The sequence below is a fragment of the Archocentrus centrarchus genome, chromosome 16, assembly GCF_007364275.1.
Source record: "Archocentrus centrarchus isolate MPI-CPG fArcCen1 chromosome 16, fArcCen1, whole genome shotgun sequence".
NCBI lineage: Eukaryota > Metazoa > Chordata > Actinopteri > Cichliformes > Cichlidae > Archocentrus > Archocentrus centrarchus.
The window spans coordinates 30,848,055-30,867,267 of record NC_044361.1 but is presented as its reverse complement, the minus strand read 5'-3'; the positions used below and the strand labels follow the sequence as shown (position 1 = coordinate 30,867,267).

General features: G+C 39.5%; 3 protein-coding genes across 5 annotated transcripts; 2 read left to right on the top strand and 1 right to left on the bottom strand.

Annotated features, from left to right (window-relative positions):
• The first annotated feature begins 77 nt into the window (after positions 1-77).
• LOC115794789 (fatty acid-binding protein, liver-like) lies at positions 78-1,262 on the top strand. The gene is made up of 4 exons (XM_030750436.1): positions 78-239; positions 391-563; positions 947-1,036; positions 1,163-1,262. The coding sequence occupies exons 1-4, from the start codon at positions 173-175 to the stop codon at positions 1,211-1,213; spliced, it is 381 nt and encodes a 126-aa protein (XP_030606296.1). The 5' UTR covers positions 78-172; the 3' UTR covers positions 1,214-1,262.
• A 532-nt stretch (positions 1,263-1,794) lies between these two features.
• On the top strand, positions 1,795-8,941 carry srsf10a (serine and arginine rich splicing factor 10a). Of its 2 annotated transcripts, none has more exons than XM_030750827.1 (6): positions 1,795-1,972; positions 3,943-4,047; positions 4,891-4,994; positions 5,098-5,266; positions 7,523-7,573; positions 7,664-8,941. In XM_030750827.1, the coding sequence occupies exons 1-6, from the start codon at positions 1,908-1,910 to the stop codon at positions 7,920-7,922; spliced, it is 753 nt and encodes a 250-aa protein (XP_030606687.1). In that variant the 5' UTR covers positions 1,795-1,907; the 3' UTR covers positions 7,923-8,941. The 2 variants fall into 2 exon arrangements, with proteins under 2 accessions (XP_030606687.1, XP_030606690.1); XM_030750830.1 differs by lacking the exon at positions 3,943-4,047 and adding an exon at positions 4,275-4,583 and having other exon boundaries at positions 1,834-1,972; positions 4,899-4,994.
• An 875-nt stretch (positions 8,942-9,816) lies between these two features.
• Positions 9,817-16,212, bottom strand: LOC115795061 (proline-rich nuclear receptor coactivator 2-like). Of its 2 annotated transcripts, none has more exons than XM_030750832.1 (3): positions 16,093-16,212; positions 12,027-12,246; positions 9,817-11,811 (listed from the first exon to the last, which is right to left on the bottom strand). In XM_030750832.1, the coding sequence occupies exon 3, from the start codon at positions 11,786-11,788 to the stop codon at positions 11,321-11,323; it is 468 nt and encodes a 155-aa protein (XP_030606692.1). In that variant the 5' UTR covers positions 11,789-11,811; positions 12,027-12,246; positions 16,093-16,212; the 3' UTR covers positions 9,817-11,320. The 2 variants fall into 2 exon arrangements, with proteins under 2 accessions (XP_030606692.1, XP_030606691.1); XM_030750831.1 differs by lacking the exon at positions 16,093-16,212 and adding an exon at positions 12,774-12,977.
• Between the last annotated feature and the right edge of the window lie 3,001 nt (positions 16,213-19,213).

Here is a 19,213-nt window from a genome sequence, read left to right as displayed (position 1 = left end):
ACAAGCGATTACTTCAGAGGAGGTTGTTACATACATAGTGCTGGGAGCCCTTTGCTACCAGGTATAAGAAGGTGGGGTGTATGCTAACATTCTCCACATTGTGTTGAGCCTCACACAGCTGCCTCAGCTTCCAGCCACGTCAGTGAAGGAGAACCCAGGCTCTCTAGACAACATGGACTTCAATGGAACATGGCAGGTCTACGTTCAGGAGAACTACGAAGAGTTCCTCAGAGCAATGGGTGAGAAAAGAGTTGGCCGTAAAGAAACAATATTATTTTTGGTATCTGAGTTGATTAACCTCACAACACAGCTTTGTAGTGTCGTAGTAATACAACTTGTTGTGGGTTACTGTGCATGAATTAACAAATATACATGTGTTTTGCTCAACAGAGCTCCCAGAAGATGTCATTAAGATGGCCAAGGATATCAAGCCAATCACTGAGATCAAACAGACTGGCAACGACTTTGTCATCACCTCCAAGACCCCTGGAAAGTCTGTGACCAACTCATTTACCATCGGCAAGGAGGCTGAGATTAACACCATGGACGGCAAGAAGCTCAAGGTTACTTATTCTTGATTACCTTTTATTTCGAAAGAAGTATTAGCTGGGAATCAACCTTGCATCAGGATATCTTTTGAGAATGTAAAAAATACTATATTCTCATTACACATGAATCTTATTCATACTTCCTAAATTGCACCATTGTGTGAGGGTTCATGGCTACAGTCCCACTGTTACATTGGTCACTTATTACTGCTGCTTCTGTCTGACTAAAGGTCAGTCATCTTTTTCTTAGACTACTCCTCTTCTGGAAAAGTGAAATATGAGCCTGAAGATGTAAAGGGTTTAAATTCTTTATGAAAGTGATAATATTAAATATCTTATGAGCACTTGTCTGTTTTGAAGAATTTATTAAGTGTATTGTCTCGTCCACTGATCTGTAGTGTACTGTCAATATGGAGGGTGGCAAAATGGTCTGCAAAACTGGCAAGTTCTGCCACGTCCAAGAGCTCAAAGGAGGAGAGATGATTGAGGTAAACGTCCATCTTAGACAAGCACAGATATCTAAAACCAAACAAAATAAATACATATTCACTATTTGATGGATTATAAGCTTAATCTTGTTTCTTTATCTATTCCTTTTCTTGATCTCATTGCAGACTCTGACCATGGGCTCGACAACTCTCGTCAGAAAGAGCAAAAAGATGTAAACTTGGCAGTGAAGAAACCAATGTCTATTTAAATAAAAGATTAATAAGAGCTGCATGTGTCATATTACTATTCCTTTACACTTGTAATGGCCTTCCCCTCGCCATATGTCTAACATGTATTATAAAGGTAAACAGAGAAAGACCTGTGCAAAGAAGCATTTGGTAAGTTTGGTTTGGTTTGCCATGTTGGCTACAATGAGAAAACTATTACTCCTGCTGGAGTAAATATAAATCAGTTTCTACAAATCATGAAAGTTTACAATGAAGATTTAATCTCAAGGTAAGGGTTATTTTACGGAAGTAAAATGCCTATGGGCATGCACCTGGGCAAATATTTTGAAACATTAATCTCTTCCCCCCAAATTGTCCTAGCTTTTTTCTTTTTTTTTCGCTGTTGGAGAATCATTTCAGGATTTCGTTTAAGATAGTATAAAACAATCGCAGACAGTGTAAAAGATATGATAAAAGTTCTTTTAAGTAATAGAAATACAACTATATGTGTATTTGAGAGAGTGTGTGTGTGTGTGTGTGTGTGTGTGTGTGTGTGCATTATTTCTACGCATGCGCAGTGCCGAGAGAGCGCTTTGACCACGTAGCTTGTTTGAGCTGCAGTAAATCGTTGGGTTTGTAGGACAGAGTTAGCTGCAATACACGAGTTCACGGCCACTCCGCTGTAGCAACGGGCCGCTGAAAAATGGCGAGATACCTGAGGCCTCCAAATACATCTCTTTTCGTCAGAAACATCGCCGACGAGTCCAGGTATTTTGTCATTTTCAGCCCTGGCGGCGTGCATGCAAGCATGGCCAGGCTAATGTGATGCTAGTTAGTTAGCAAACATGTCATCATCGTGGTGTCATCACCAAAATTAGTAAACTGGTGTTAACGTTCAAAGAGCGACTCCAGGCAGAGGAGCTGGTAACGGACCACAAAACCGCACACTGTTTGGCAATACTTAAAAAAACAGAAGCTGGAACATTTGTTGTAACTTAAGTTAACGTTAGTTCCTGGCTTGAATTAAAAAAAAGAAAAGAAAAAAAAAACAAAAAACAAAAAGAAATACGTGCTTGAAACTGAGCTGCTGCACAGTCCCTTCAAGTAAACTACAGTGTAGAGTTACATTTGTAGTAAGTTGCAACGCATTTTTGGACCAAACAGTGACATACCAGCCCAACATTTGACATAGTTTATACGTTTAAATGATAAAACGTACTCTTATGACCAAGCTGCTATAAAACAATTAAGGCAACACTTGATCATCACAGTTAGTTAAACTTCAGGGATATCAATCTCTCCAGGTAGCAAGCATAAAACAGTGAATCCAGCTCACCTGCTTTGGTGCAGGTGAAAGTGGTGGCCACAAACCATTGCTCTCTCCTTATGAAAATGAAGGCAATTTAAATTTTATTTGAAAAGAGAGCGCCTTGGAGTGTTTTGATATTTTGGCCTGTGTATCCATTCCAAAGAGCACCTCAGATAGAAATGTTTGACTCCAGGAAGCACTCCTATGAAGACTGTGGAGGAGAGCTCTACAGGGCCATAGGAGGGCATCAGCCCTGCAGCAGTACCAGTATCTGCTCCTGTGTGCGAGGATTATCAAGAGGAGCACTGCTAGAGCCTTACTAAGTGGCCTACAGTGGGTTGCTCATATGCATGTTTCCGATCAAACACTTTGAATTCGAGTCCATTAGGGTAACGTGAAGTCCCGGCATTTTTTTATTGGGATATGGGCTCACAGCCCAGTGCCATGCAGCTCGTTTGGCATTTGCCAGAAAACAACAGAACTGGCAGGTCTGCAACTGGCGTCTGCCCCGTTGTCCTCACAGATGAGAGCAAATTCACACTGAACACATGTGACAGGCATGAGAGAGTTTGGATATACTGTGGCGAATGTTATGGTGCCTGCAACAACATTGGTACAAAAGCAGGTGAAACTGATACACAGTGGTTTATGATTCCTAACTGGATAGATTGATATCCCTGAAGATTAATTGTCCTTGTGTTACACTATGATAATTAAGTGTTCCATTACTTTTTTTCAAGTAGTGCATATTCAGTAAAATTGATATAAAATTTATGCAGTATGAATATCTGCAGTTCACACCTTGAAAGAGGAACTAATGCTCTGCACCAGGGCCCAGTATTGATTTTAAATACAACTCTTATAGTCCAGGATTTAAAACAACATGTCCCTGTGTCCTCTTTCATAATCCAGAACCCTAAATGTGAATAGTTTAACTTGAACTACTTAGGGTCTAAGTAGTTGGGGACTAATAGTCCCTAACAATTAAAAGAAGGGTGGCAGGAAAATTTTCTAGGCTGGTGTGGATACATACTGTATAAATAACCAACAGAGAGAAGTCACTTCGGTAACTCCATTAGTCCTTAAGAGTCTTCCAAGAGAGTTTAAAGTGCATCTATTTTCACAGACAATAACCTTCTCACTTCTGTGAAAAGTGCATGCCATTTCTGGCTTTTATGCCCGCTATGAATGTGTGAAGAAGACCGTTGCTGGCTGTTTTTTTTTTTTTTTCTTAAATTGCACAAGTTCACCTTAAATGTTCTGATGAGAAATCTTCCTTAGGAGTGAGAGAGTAATACAATTTGTCTGTTGTTAAGTAATGTCCTGTGCTTTGCTGGCACCAGCTCTTGTGTATATCCTTCACACTGGACTCCAGCCAAATTCATATGGTAGCCAGCAGAATAAATGTGCTTATTTCATGACACTTTAGGCCAGAGGATTTACGACGTGAGTTTGGTCGTTATGGGCCTATTGTAGATGTCTACATTCCACTTGACTTCTATACACGGCGGCCAAGAGGATTTGCTTACATTCAATATCCTTTATTTTTTCAATTTATGTTTATGCTTCTTCACCAGTGGATTCTAAAGCATCAAATCTGATCTGTTGGGTGCACTGGGTTCATTAACACCTGATCTAATATTTACTTTTTTGGGGGGGGGGGGGGGGGGGGGGGTTGTAATGTAATTGCATTTTTTTGTTATTTGATACCTCTAGCATTAAACATATTCCTAACCAATATTTCTTCTGTTGTTGCCTCAGAATGGTAAAGATACAGGTATGGAGACCCAACACCAAAGAAAGTTGAAAGGTGGTTATAGAGTAGATTCAAGCCAAAGACACCCAGGCGACAAGCAGTAGTGGAATTTGGAAAATAAAGACAGAGCGAAAGCATGAAGATACAAAGAGGACAAAAAAAGAGAGCTTCCAGGCTTCCATTTGGCTACCAAAGGGAGGAAAAGAAAAGTGTTTATTGGGCAAAGACAAGCAGGAAACCTCAAGTTCTTCTGCCAAGGCTATAAAGATCAAGCTGAAGGTCAAGCATGTTAAAGGTAACAAGCCAGACTTTTTGTATCCTACCCAATCTGATCACCAGTAGTATTTGTCTTGTCTTCACAATCTGAAATCACACATGGGCCTATTTTTATGTGTCATAATTGCAGCTGGTGTTACTGAAGACAGTCAATTATGAATTTAAAAAATTATGCTGAGACAAATTATTTTTATAAGTTTTTGGCCTCACTGATCGAGTAGGTGTGTGTTTTTTTGATTTTTGACTTGCGTTGCAGCCTGTTGTTGTGATGTTTGTATTGCATGCGTGCAACTGTCAGTTCCAGCTTTCCAAATTTCCAAATAAAAGTCCTTAATAATCCAGCATGTTTGAAGATGTCCGGGATGCAGAAGATGCTCTTCACAACCTGGACCGTAAATGGGTTTGTGGGCGCCAGATTGAGATCCAGTTTGCACAGGGAGACCGCAAGAGTATGAGCAATTGACATTCCTACTTGAGCTTAACTACACCAGGTTTGTTTGGGAAATCTGTTGTATTGTTACATAATTTTTTGATGTGGATTTGTCCATGAAGCCCCTAACCAGATGAAGGCCAAGGAGCGCCATTCACCTCGCAGTTTCTCCCGCTACGAGGATGATCGAGATACCCGCAGAAGACGCTCCCGGAGTCGCAGTTATGATCGCCGCAGGTCCCGGAGCCCCTCTTTTGAGCGTCGTCCTCGGAGGTCTGAGAGCCCTAGAGAGTGAGTTCTTTTCAACTTTTACACCTTTTTACAGCATATAAAACATAGATGTTTACAAAATAACGTAATGGTATAAACATTAAGGTGCGTTTTGTGTGTGTGGCAGTGCTCTGTGGATATGTGCGGTTCTATTCTGTCCAAAAGCTGGCACTTGCAAAGGAGGGCCAAGAGGGGGAGGAAAAATAGACACATCAATAGAAAATAAATAAGTTGTATGTGCATGAGTGTGTGTGTATATATACACACTTGCATGCACAGACATAATAGTGGTTCATCTGGGGGATGAACCACTATTATGTCTGTGTCCATCATGTGTTATGGGCATCTGAACAACACAGGATCATCGGGAGCTGTAGTGGTGGTTAAAGAGGTCAGTGTCAGTCAGGTTGACTGTATTTCTGTCCTGCAGCATGTGCTGTAGTTAAAGCTCAGTGTTTTAAAGCTGTGTTTGTAGCATCAAAATTAAAGTCAACTACTGTATTACATAAATGCCTTCTGGGAATAAGTCAGTCAGAGGCAAATCAGAAAACCTTACTAATATGTTTATTCTGTTTGTAGTCAAATAAGTGTACTCTTAACATCTTCAGTGGTAGGATTGCCACGATGCTAGAATTTCAAGCTTGAGCCGATACACTGGAATTTTCAAAAAAATAGAAGCAATTATTTTTTACTTTACGAAGGTTATATAGCATAATGACATAACATCAAATGAAAAACAATATTTTTAAGTAAAAATGTGTGTGGGTATATAAAATGGTGTCCAATATTTTAAGATTCTCGTATCATAAAAAACAAAAACAATATTTTTAGGTTGTCTAAGGTAGTGTTGCTCTTCACTGTTTCTGTTTAGATGCTGGTAGCTGTTTCTCTGATTCTGTCTGTGGGACTTTAAAAGAAACATAACACTTTTTAGACACAAATAATTGTTATACATTAACACTATTAATGTTACTTTATTAATGTTACGGACAGACAGGATTGTTAACGTTTGCTTCTTAGTGCCAACATTAATGTTATTGTTTTATTATTAGTCATTGCTGCTATCTAATGATAACAGATGGCTAATGTAGCTATTAGATAAAGGTACTTTGGGCAGCTCCCTCATTTTACAATGGATCACCACAACAGAAGGTTCTGTATGTTTGATTTTTAGCACGGACGTGTCCCGCCTTGGGACTGGCACTAGGAGTACACACTAGCTTGTGATACCTGAGGCTTGATTTGTGTCTATCAGACAACTGCTTATAGTTAACCTGCTAATGTTAAAGTGTGTGCCAGTCAGTTTAATATTTACTTTCATACTTTTCCCATTTCAACAACACTTAACTGACCTTTGTTCAGAGTTGTGAGCATCAACTACTTCAGCTGCTAGTGCGAGGAGGGGCTGTGTGCCTGCCTGTTAGTGCCGTGTGAAATTGTGTGTCAACTGGAGAATGCGAAGATGATGCAGTTGCAAATGAGTATCTAATCTGATAGTCATTTTTGGTATTGATTAGTATCTGAGTACCAGTGGTGAAACTAGTGCAGTCGTCATGAGATCTGTTTGCAGAGATCATATCATATCATATAACACCAGTACAGTGCACCACGAGCTTACAATTTTAAATAATGCAAATTGGCAACTTACCATTGTCACTGTGAACTGGGGACCTGTTTAGGGTACACCCCACTTCTCAACCAGTAACAGCTGGAATAGGCTTCAGACCCTGCCTCTGCAACCCTGAGTAAAATAAGCTATTAAGATGGATGGATGTGAACTTAATTTACCAAATGGTCTGAAATGGCGCTTATGGTGCTGCATCAGTGTAACAGGTAACTGCATGATTATGCATGAGTGACAGTCAATATCAGTGCTAGTGAAAGATTTGCAACTATGTTTTAGTTATGAACTGCTTGTGGTGTGACATAAATATAGTTTCCTGTAATAGTCTGGGGAATTTGCAGCTTGTGAGCGGGCATCATGCATGCTGTTTTGTACACATTCCATCCAAGCAACTTGCTAACCAAAATGAAACTGCAAACTTTAGCAATAATTCATATGAAGCAGATTGTCCTCTGTTGTCTGTACAAAATTGTCCCAGCACATGCAACAATGTCCCAGCCTGGTAGTTTCTGCCAAAAATGGCTCAAATCTATATGTAATAAACAGGAAGCTATATACTACTTGTATAAGCTACTACTTGTTATGCTGTTGAGGATATAAAATGGTTCATCCAAACTGTACAGTAACTGAGCAATTGTGTTTTCTCTCTACAGCTCTCGATCCTACAGTCGACATGGACGAAGCAGAAGCCATGAAAATAACAAGTAGGCTCATTTAAATCTTCCAGTATTTCAGTAATAATAGAAACATGTCACTGTACCCACTCTGAGCATTAATAATTATAATCCCACCAGGCACAAAGCTCCTCCCAGTGACCACCACAGAATGCACCATGAACCAGCCTCACACTCCACCTCCCGCTCCCCTTCACCGTCCAGGTCTAGACCCAAAGGTAAAAAGAGCCAATCCAGGTCTCACAGCCCGGCGGAAGATTTCCACCCATCCCAGAAACAGTCTGTTAGGAGATCCCCATCACGCTCCTACTCTAGATCCATGTCCCGATCACGCTCTCGTTCCAGGTCCTGGGCTGGACATAAGTCTAGAGGCCACTGACTGTTCTCCAAAACCCGTTTGTTCACTAGAGGTTCCTGTTTAATGTTCAATTCTAGCCCTTTCTGGACAATACTTCATATTGTAGGTTTCATTAATCTGCTAATGATGGCATTTTGTTATTCTCTATGTTCCTCCCATTCAGATGTACCAGCAGCAGTGACCGAGAGATCCACAGCATGTGATATTTGACATGCGTGCAACAGATTTTTGTTTTTAGCTGAAAGTGTTGTCAGTATTGACACTAGACTGTAGAACACTCGGTTCCCTCTGCTGCTGTTATTAAGAGCTTTGTGTGCCTGTGCTGCTGAGAACTGCACAAAGTCCCTCCCACACATACTTAAGAGAGACATATCTAGCTTCTGGATTGGGAAAATGTAACAAGAGTGCTTTAAAGTTACTGCAAATAAAAAGAGAACTTATAAACATGCTATTGCTGTAGTGAGCTGAAGAACTCATGCAGTGTGTTGTGCGTTCATATCTATAAATGTAATTGCATGGACTGGATGTAAATGCTTCTAGGTCCAGGCCTGTTAAGAACTGCTGTTTTGACCTTCATGGAGAAGCTACCAGGGTGCTTATTTCGACCCAAAATGGACATGTTAAGATACGTTTCTACAAAGGTGTGCATGTGTGAAAGGAGTCTTGTGCTCCCTGCTTCCATTTCTTATTTCAATATAAAGGAATCTGTTGCCAAAATAAATTTGTCAATAAAAGCACAGCTGATTCCTGGTTTTTTTTTTTTTTTTTTGTACATGTGTTAAACTGAAGGCCCTAGTTTACCAGTGTTTACAACATGCCCTGGACATACAGGTTTAATTTCAGTAGGCAAACTTGTATACTATACTAATTATTATTGCTGTGGCAAAGGAAGATACTGAATGCACTTAGCTGGTACACAATATGGCATTTTGTTTTGTAATGATATATTCAAGATGAGAATGATTTTTCTTGTATTCAGTGCCCCTGACTTCCTTGTTTAAACTGTTATATCTGGTACCTTTTGTCAATAAATGCATTCTTACCATGCTCTAGTTTAATAAGCTCTGTTGTAACCAAGTTTAAAACTGATAATAGCATCAAACAAGTGTCATTGTATCTGGTCAAAAATACTCAGGCACAAGGTAGGGGGGTAGGGGAGGGGATTTATTTTGTTTTTTTTGTATTTTTTTAAAGTTTGTCATCAATTCAAAGAGTGCTTTCTTTCACATTTTTTAACAAATTAACACCAATCGTTAACAGGGCACATTTCATTATTCTTGGTGACATTTCATCAGAGGGATAAATTAAAATGCCAATTCATTGAAAATTTTGAATATGGAGACTGCTATGCATGATTTGGTCTGGGCAAGAAATAATATGGTTTACGTGAACCAAAGAAAGGCAGTACTTAAACATTATGGAGCCATTTTCAGTTGTCAGCTGGCGGAAGAACAGCTGAGAGCTGAAAGTGTCTCTGGTGAAACTATTTGGGAAATTGCCATCAATGAAAATGTCAGTTTCAGTATGAGTTTGAACTTAGGCACAAAGTTTGTTTTTTTTTTTTGTAAAAAAACCAAAAAGTATCATGCTTACAGACCACTGTAAGCACATTCGCAACTCAAATCTGTACATGTGCAAGTCTCCTAGAATCCAATTGGTATTTTTTTAGTTTTTTTCCATTTATCATCTTTCACCCTACACTGCATAATACACAACAATAAAAAAATGTGCAAGAGCTCTGGAAAGATAACAGTGTAGGGGTACTGACGGATACTGTAGGCAGTTTTTTTTTTTTTAACAAAAATATTCTTCAGTATTGAAGTCAAGACATGACCTTAGCATGTCCCATACATTCAGTGTTATTACTAAAAATACTTTTGTCAAACAGACCTCAAACTTGGCCTGCAAATGTACATATGCTACAAGTATTTTATACAGTTCATTATTTACATGGCTCTTGAACTCACAAGCTCATACTTTGTTTTGTCATCTTTAAGTTGGCCATAAATGGCTCCAATTCTGCAAAGGGAAAGCAAAAAGAGCCTCAGAAAACTAAAATAGAATCCACAGAAGATAGTCAATTACGCCTCGATCAATTCAACAGCATTCTGGCCTGTAACTTATGAAGAAAAAACAAAAAAACAGTCTGATTGCAGTGCAGGAGGGTAAGTGCAAGAAACAAGGGGCAGCATGTGTCTTGATTATGGGATAGTCAACTTAGAGACTTAATTGTAAACAAAACACCAGCCTCCTTTCTCACATTCAGGTGCTTGGGCCCCTTCAGAAACCTTCCTCAGCTCTGCCTTGCCTTGTGCAGAAAAGCATACAGCCAACAGGACCAGGTAATGTGATTTTTGAGAAAAACTCAGTAGCCCCACATTGAAGCCAGGCCCCCTTCCGCATGTTGGAGCTGCAGCACTGTCCTAAAGAGGCAGAGACTGAGGAGCAGTAACGGTACTAATTGGAACAGGTGACCAAGTCGACTTCAAATCATTTACCTCGAACTGGCAAGTGGAAATGGCAACAACGCCATCCGCACAAATGTCCAAAAAAAGAAAAGCAAAACATTGCTTTGGTTATACACAGCACATCATACATCTTTCAACCACAACAACAGAAAGGACTTATACAAAATAATGCTATGATAAGAGTGCTGTAGACCTTGGACACACTCAACTCCAAGTGCATGTGCGCACAGCGCAATAAAAAAAGGGTACATGAGTTGAAGGTCCGAGGCCAGTGTGCCATGGTCTCTTACTACCCTTCGTTTGAGGTTATACCTTTAACCTGTAGTTACACTACAGCTCATCTCCTGTAAAACAGCTTTTTCCCTGCAGAATTGCAGTTGAGTGCCTTCTCTATCCAAACAATGAATGTAAACAACAATGGGCCCCTGACAAAAAAGAAAAAGAAAATTGCTACAAATATGAACCTGCTTTAGCACCTAAAGCTTAAAGAGATGACTCCAATGATCATCATAAAAACTACATAAATGAATTGCCACATCTGTCCAAAGAAGTGGACTGTAATAGTGATGGGAATTTTCCTGACCTATGTTACAATCCTTGTTTGGGAGAAAACACACTCAATCTGCCTTGACAGCCAAAATTAAAAATAACAAAACAAAACATAAGTACAAAGGATATCCAGTTTGTCATAGTCACAGAAACTCCACTAAAGGCATCACCGACCAGCAAGGCTGCAATTCTGTAAATTTAAAATATTGTTGTTTTTTTTTTTAATAAATGGATGGTACACAGGAATGGTAAGACATCGCTCCTGCCAAACATCCGTTAACTTTCAAGGTCAGCCAAAAAAAACCAAACAAAAAGCTAAAAACACTACAGAACTGAGGCGTTCCTGGTGGGTGGGTCCATGCATTGGCTTTTTTTCTTTAAATGAAGTGTCGGTATCCCCCATCAGGCCTGCACCTTCAGGAGACTCTTGAGCTGGAAGGCCATGACCTCCCTGTTGTCACAGGAGCCTATAGGGAAAGACACCCAGTGACTAGGGGGTTTGGGCAAAACACTGGGTGAGGGTGGCTCGCTGAATTTGGGCCCTGCATAGCTTGGGCTGCCTTGGGTTGCCAGGAGCGTGTTGAGATGAGACACTGCACCCTCCCAGTTCTGATCATAGTTGGTGGCAAAACAGAGAGAAGCATTCTCTGCAGACACGGCCTGCCGTGTCTCTGGAGACCTGTGGTAGGCAGCACCTTTATCGCTCCGACGGTGGCCATGGTGGTGAAGGCCCCCTGCCCCTCCTACAGATGCTGCTGCTCCATTCTGGTCACGGCTTCGCTGCTTTGCCCGGCCAAGGTGGTGGTTCTTCTTGGCTAAAGGACGCTCAGGGTGGGAAACTGGAATGTTGTACCTCTCTCCACCTCCCATACTGCTTTTGCTCTACGTGTCACCTAAATGATGAGAACATTGTTATTACAATAAATTGTGACCCTGGTTACGCACTGTATCCACATTGATAATCTACAGGGTAAATTGTTAACCACCAAGCATGCGCACAGGCACAGCACAATAAAAAAAAACAAGTACAGAAACTACGTGCAGGAACACCAGACAGCGAGGCTCGCCCATCCCCCACACAGCCAAGCGCAGAACAGCGCCAGCTCACCTCTTTGTTGTCAGAAAGTTGACCGAGTAGACGTCTCTCTTTAATCTTTCTCCTCCGATCGGGCCCCAGGTCCTCGAAGTAGTCTTCTGTCTACCTCTCGCTGCACATTTGTGTCCAGCAGGGTCTGAGGTTTTCATGTGCCAATGAGCGTTGTTTTCTCGTGAAGCCGAGCTGAACATCAATTCACCTCGGCGCACGACGCTCCAAGAAGTCGTCGACCCTACAGGGTATTAAAACAAGAAAAAAAAAAAAAAAAAACAAAGCAAACAAACAAAAAACGTCGATTAGAAATGCTAAATAGGCAGGACTTAACATAACAATAGCGCTCACAATGCTGTGACGTGTGACTGGGAACTGACATTTTCTACAAATAGCGTTACATAATACAAAAAACAGCGACAAAATTACAGTTCCTCAGCATTTGCTTTATTTAAAAAAAAAAAAAAAATCTAAATTGTAAGCGATGGCGTTTAGCACAAGAAAATGTTATGTAACAAAAGTGCGACATAACAGCTCACTTTTCTTTGCTCAGACTGGGCTTAAACTGCGATCAATTTTCACTGGGTTTTGTGTAGTAAATTTACCAATAAAAAGCAGTCGTATTCATACTCTTCATGTAGAATAAATTAGTAAACGCACTGGTTAAAAATCTAACGTTATTATGATCTAGGTCGCTGTACTTTGGCACCGAACCAAAACAAAGAAACTCGACTTAATATGGCGACGAGGTACAAAACTGCTTCTTACCGACTTCCTCAGGCTTGGTTGTTAAAGCCTTTCGTCAGAAAAAAATATATAGTTAGCTTCTGAACTCCCTCTGCGGACTATGTAGGAAGCACAGCAAGCTATATTTCCTACAAATCCGTCACCCTCGAAGCTTGTTTGGTGTTAAAAATGGGCGTAGAGATGTCACTCGTCTCTCTCCCGACTCTGAATTGCGACAAAATGGAATCTACAGCAGCGATATGTACTCCCTTCCAACTCGCATCAAACCAATCACGCACCGACTACGAAGTAAACGACCAATCAGCGAAGAGCCAAACAGATGCTTGTTGCCAGACTGGTGACGTCAATCACCGACCCTCCTCTCTTTGCCTTTGTTGGAGCTCGGGTATTTCCTGAGAAGTGAAATAAAAAAAAAAAAAAAAAACACCACTTTCAATCTCTAAAACTTAGGAACTAGGAAATGCCCCAGATGTCACATACAACACTGTTTAAATGTTTAGAGTGAGCACAGATGCAGTTACACGTTATGTAATGTCGAGCCATGTCAGCCAGCTCCTTCAATTAATTTGTAAATATGTGCGCAGCATTTAGATTTATTGTGGGACGTTTTGTGCTACAGGAAACTGCTTTAGTTTTATTGCAGTTCCTGTTTATTCAGGGTAACCCCCGTTTGTTCTGCCTTGAAACAGCAGCAACAGGCTGTAAAAAATGTCTGAGCTGCTGCCCATGTAAACATTGTTTTGTCCTGGTACCAAACAAAACTTGCTCAAACTGGGTCTGTGAGTTATCTTTGTGTGATCCAGCATCAGAGGTTTGATACAGAGGCTGTGGTATTATAATATTACACTCAGTTTTTTCCCTTTTCTTACTTTTCTACAAGTTTTTTTAAGGGACACGGACCATGAACATCATACCTTAGTCTTTCAGTGTGCACTTCTAAGTCTAAAGCTTAACTAAGATCTATGCCAATACGGCCTTCCTCACGTCCTTGCCAGGATTTTTAAAGAGTTGCGCAACATTGCTCAAAGCTGGAGACCGTGGCATGGCAGAACACTCCCCAAAGAAAAGCGACCTCTGAAGGGGGCTGTGGCAATCAAGAGTCAGCTATGTAAGGAAAGTAGGTCACCCGGAGGCCGCTGTAGGTTGCTCCAAACTCAAGAGGAAGGACTACTCGCCATATTTGACTGGCTGCTAAAGCCAAGCGGTGTAAACACGTCACAGAGTTGGTGTACAGTGAAGTGGAGTGTGGAATGGAAAATACAAAAGCTGGCGGGTTCATAGTCCACCCCCCCCCCCATTCACACAGAGAGAAAGAAAACTACTGATTGTCTTTGTACAGGTACTGGCTGACAGCCTATAAACAAGTGATTGGAGGTGTGAACATGAACTTGAAGCGTCTGAAAGGCCTTTCACACACCCCCACAAAGGGAAGTCGGGGAAAGTACAGAAGCACAGTTTCACACTGCTCAATTATAAGTTGAGCACAACTTCTGCAGAACTAAATCACATTCAAATTGAACTGTTTTTTCCAGTAAAGTATTATTTATGTACTTTTCTCATTTAGTTATACAACAAAGCAACTTAATATGCTATAAAAGTAATACAATTAAACTAGAAATATTAAAAGACTCATGATGATATAGGACCGGGACTATAGGTGTGTTGGAGGGAGGCAAGCCCACAGTAAATTGAAGGTCCTCTTTCAAGATGGCTCTTTATGGAGAGTTAAGATTTTTGCAGGGCCACAGCCTGCAGGTAAAGTTTCCGGTTCATTAATACAACTTTGTTTTGGAGCGAGACCAATCTCAGATGTTTGTTTTTTTTTTTTTTTTTAAATAACCACAGAGGACATTTTGTAAAAAGCACAAAAAAACCACAGACAGGAACAACCAAATTTTTTTGTTGTCCCTGTCAGTGGTTTTTTGAAGACAAGTACCATTTTCTATGCATCTGTGAGTTTAGGACCTTATCTCCTATCTTAAGCTAAGTTTTCACACTACAGTCAAAACATGGCAGCAATATAATATAATATAATATAATATAATATAATATAATATAATATAATATAATATAATATAATATATATATATATATATATATATGTGTGTTTGTGTGTGTGTTTGTGTGTGTGTTTGTGCACATGTCTATGACTTTCTGCACAATCAAAACATGTCACACATGGCTGTTTTGGGGGAAATTTTTAAGGTATCAAGAACATTTGAGCTGTGTTAATAAGGCTGAAAAAAAGAAGCTCACAACTAACTTGGTTTTCAGTCTGTTTGGGGGGGATGATACCTGGTATCAGACCTTCCTCTTCTTCCTTGCCCACAGTAACAAAAGCAAGGTTGAACTGCTGTTGACTGAGACAAGAACACTAAATGTACATGGCAAGTATAATTTTGTTCACCACAAATTAATTTGTTTTATGAACTCATACCTTAAATTCAGATTTGGGATTATAAAAGACCTAGTCCTGCTGGTGTGTTCCTTGCTGTGTACCACTGCAGTAGTATTTCTGAGAAAGTCATTTCCTTCATGACTTTATTGTCTCCTGAATCCGCCCTGAAATCTACACTCATATCTACAGTATTCACAAAACAACAAGTGGGCAAGGAATCACTGTATGTCTGACACCCCCGATCACTGGACTAAATAAGTAACACAGACTTGACAATATGAGAAAAACTCTGCAAATGTATTCGTGGGGTTATGGCTCACTGTATTACCATGCCTTACACTGGCAGCACCAACATTAATGTAGGGACTCCTGGTGTATTTATTCAATCTCATAACTATTAATATTATTTTATAAATCTTGAATAATAGAAAATTTAGACAAAGCATTAGTTTGATCTGTATCATAAAATACACTATTTGTAACTGATTATTAATTCAATTAATAACTATTATCAAAGTCACACAAAGAGATCTGAATAGCAGAGATTGGCAGTATTCACTCATAACATTAATTACACCCAAATATATATATTTAAGAAAGTTTATTTACAAAAGTAATAAGCAAAAACAGAGAGAGAGAGAGTGTGCCCGCGCGCCACCCCTGCAATAGCGCGTGTGTCGTTGTTCTAGCCACAGAAAAAAGCGCATGCGCGAGGAGGGAGTTTCAAATCTCTCCACGCGTCTCGTGATTTTTACGCCAAATAAAAGGTGATCACGTGGAACAATGGTGCCGGATAATTATGACAGCATGCTAACCCTAACTAGCATCAACCGAGAAGTGTGACCTACCCGTTGTAGTGACCCACTTAAATAGCTGAAACAAATCAAGACATTTATGTTCTTAATCATATACTATAAGCTACACTGTGCCCAGGTGATTTACCAGTCACTGGCTGGAGTAGGATCCTGCTTGTCCGACCTAGGAACCCTTGTAGTCTCGTTCAGCTGTGTCTTCTGAGGTACAACGATAAGCATGCCTCCCATTGCTCTCTTTACTAGCAGAGTTGGCACTCTGCGCTGACTTGCTCCGTTGTGGTTGCTCCTTGTAAAGTCGGCTACTGAGCTGACTTGGTTAGTGGTGGGTACCGGCATGCTCCAGGGGAACTCGGAGAGAAGAATAGAGGTCAAACTAGGCCACAACCTTCCAGATCTGAGCAGCGTCCTTACCTCTCCCAGGTGAGCATGAAGAGAGCGAGCACAATGAGCAGCTGTGGTTTTGTTGAGCTCATGGGGGAAAGGGGCGTGATTACCGTGAAGGTAAACAAGGCTCTATTTAGGGGTCATTCACAATTATCAATATTTTCCAAAGTGTGCAAAGGGTACTCTTTTTTAGACTCCCCTCCCTAAAAGTGTACAAAGAAAATGTTGATCTTTTTTCATGACATTTCATTTCACCTGCTTCTTTGGTATTTTAATATAATAGGAAGTATTAAAAACACATCCTGGTGTTGAAAAATCCTAGGAATCTTGGTATCAAATATACTCTTTCCTATCTATTAAAGCATTGTATTGTTGCACCAATAAACAGATATACCTATCCCTTATATCCCTTACGTTGTTAGTGACCTCGGGTTATTCTGTACCCCATGGATTTAATCAAAGAAAGCATAGATTTTTTTTTTTTTTCACAAATATTTTTATTGGAATTTTCTTCTATTATAATGACAAACAAAACAAGAAATAAAAACAAAATTATAACAAAATTAAAAACAAAAACAAACAAAAGGAGCTCACATTGTTAACAAAATTATATAATTAAGATTGCATGTCACTTTGTTTAACGAAATTTAGAAAGGGTAACCAGATGTCTTTGAAGTCTTCAAGTGTCCCTTTGGCTATGTAAGTCAGTTTTTCCAGTGCCAGGTTATTACACATTAGTTTAATCCATTGATTGGTCTTTCTGAGTCCTTCCAGTTTAGAGCAATCACATGTTTAGCCTGTAAAAGGCAAAAACTAACAAGCTTCCTTCTCTTTGTTTGTCCTTTAAAACCTTCAGGAAAAATGTGTAATAAACAAAGTTTACAGTCCATTGGCACAACCTGTTCAGTTAAACGAGAAATAAACATAGTGACTTCCTTCCAAAAGGTTTGAAGAATTGTACATTGCCACATACAATGAAAAAGAGTACCCTTATCTGCATTACATTTAATACAAACATCAGAATTATTTGAGTTGAAATGGTGAAGTTTTACAGGAGTGATATAAGTTCTAAATAACCATTTATATTGTAGTATTCTGAACCTTGTGTTAATAGTTTGTGTTTGTGCCAGTAGACATGAGTTGTTCCATTCATCCTCAGAGATTTCTGTTTGCATATCCATTTTCCATGCTTGTAGATATGAGAGGCTATTGTCTTTTAAGGCTAACAGTAAGATATTGTAAAATTTGTAAATTGTAAAATTGTAAAAAAGTAGGCCTCTACTGCGGTGATGGTGAACAGCTAAGTACTCTATGGCAGAAAGTGGAGGTTCAGCTGTAGATTTCAGTGAGGCAGTTATAAAGCTTCTGATCTGTAGGTATTTAAAAAAATGATTTTTAGGCAGATTGTATTTGTTAACCAATTGTTCAAAGGACATTAAAACTCCTTCACTATAAAGGTCTCCTATTGTATTCAAGCCTTTATTCAGCCACATTTTGAACCCCCTGTCTGCTCTTCCTGGTTTAAAACTGTTATTTCCCCAAATAGGTGACAGACGGGAAATCTTGGATACTTCGCTTAAGACTGTATGTGAATGGTGCCAAACTGATGTTGTGTTTTTGAGCAGAGGATGTTTTGTGCTTTTTAATAGCTGTTTAAGTTCAGCCAAGTAAAGGTAAGATGACAGCGGTAACATTAATGATTTACTCTCAATCTGCATCCAAGATGGTGTGATACAGGTGGAGAAATAGCAAGTAGCAGCACAAAGTTGAGCCGCCCAGTAGTACAACTTGACGTTCGGCACTCTGAGCCCTCCTCGATCATAAGGCAGATAAAGAAGAGAAAGGCGTAATCTGGCCCTAACCCAAAGAAAGCATAGATACAGCCATAAAATGAACTTTATTTCAACCAATAAACGAACACTGCATGCATTTAACCACCAAACAAACACTGCATGCATTTAACCACCAAACAAACACTGCATGTATTTAACCACCAAACAAACACTGCATGCATTTAAACAACTGAATTGGAATATTCTGCAAAACATTTATCATTAGCAACCTCATTCTGGATGAACATACCTAAAATGAAGTTACACAGTACCAGGTAGCTGATAAGACTTGGGAACAAAAATATCCAGATACATGTATAGAAAGACTAGCTAATTCCATCTAAATTTGTCTGATATGAAACCTTTGCAAAATATTTTTTATTACGACAAATCACTTTTTTCTGTGTTCACTGTACAATAACAGATATGCTGACACTTTTTGTATGTCTTACCCCTACTTAGTCACCCAGATCTTTTACAGTTGCAGCTGGATGTATATAGGATTTGATTCAAGTATTCTAGTCCTATATATATATATATATATATATATATATATATATATATATATATATATATATATATATATATATATATATATATATATATATATCCTACATTTATAGAGATACCACAAGGTAGCAGTGCTGCATCAAAAAGAGACACCTTTTGGCAATGATGGAAACCCTGGGGTACAGAATTACCCTAGGTCCATAAAACTGTAAATTTCACAATTCAAATGAATAACTTAATAAGTGGCTATTGATTGATGAGGGCAATGCATAAAAAAAGGGCTGGTAATGACCAAGGAACAAACTCCTAAAAGGATTGCTCGATAACATTTACTTCAATAATATTATTTTTAAAACTTGGGACTTGGGGTACAGAATTACCTCAGGTATGAATAATAGGGCTATATATTAGAATTTATAGGGTGCAATAAACTGATTTGAATTATAATTTGAATGTGAATGTGTGCTGCACTGCATATACGCAAAATGTACATGTCACCACACTGTACACAGTGGCAGTGGA

What these genes read in the sequence shown, in the direction of transcription:
- LOC115794789 (XM_030750436.1), top strand. Translation starts at nt 173, where the DNA reads ATGGACTTCAATGGAACATGGCAGGTCTACGTTCAGGAGAACTACGAA. An exon ending in TGGACGGCAAGAAGCTCAAG is followed by an intron (nt 564 to 946) that starts GTTACTTATTCT and finishes ACTGATCTGTAG; the next exon opens with TGTACTGTCAATATGGAGGG. An exon ending in AAGGAGGAGAGATGATTGAG is followed by an intron (nt 1,037 to 1,162) that starts GTAAACGTCCAT and finishes ATCTCATTGCAG; the next exon opens with ACTCTGACCATGGGCTCGAC.
- LOC115795061 (XM_030750832.1), bottom strand. Translation starts at nt 11,788, where the DNA reads ATGGGAGGTGGAGAGAGGTACAACATTCCAGTTTCCCACCCTGAGCGT.
- srsf10a (XM_030750827.1), top strand. Translation starts at nt 1,908, where the DNA reads ATGGCGAGATACCTGAGGCCTCCAAATACATCTCTTTTCGTCAGAAAC. An exon ending in AGAGGATTTGCTTACATTCA is followed by an intron (nt 4,048 to 4,890) that starts ATATCCTTTATT and finishes ATAATCCAGCAT; the next exon opens with GTTTGAAGATGTCCGGGATG. An exon ending in AGAAGCCATGAAAATAACAA is followed by an intron (nt 7,574 to 7,663) that starts GTAGGCTCATTT and finishes TAATCCCACCAG; the next exon opens with GCACAAAGCTCCTCCCAGTG.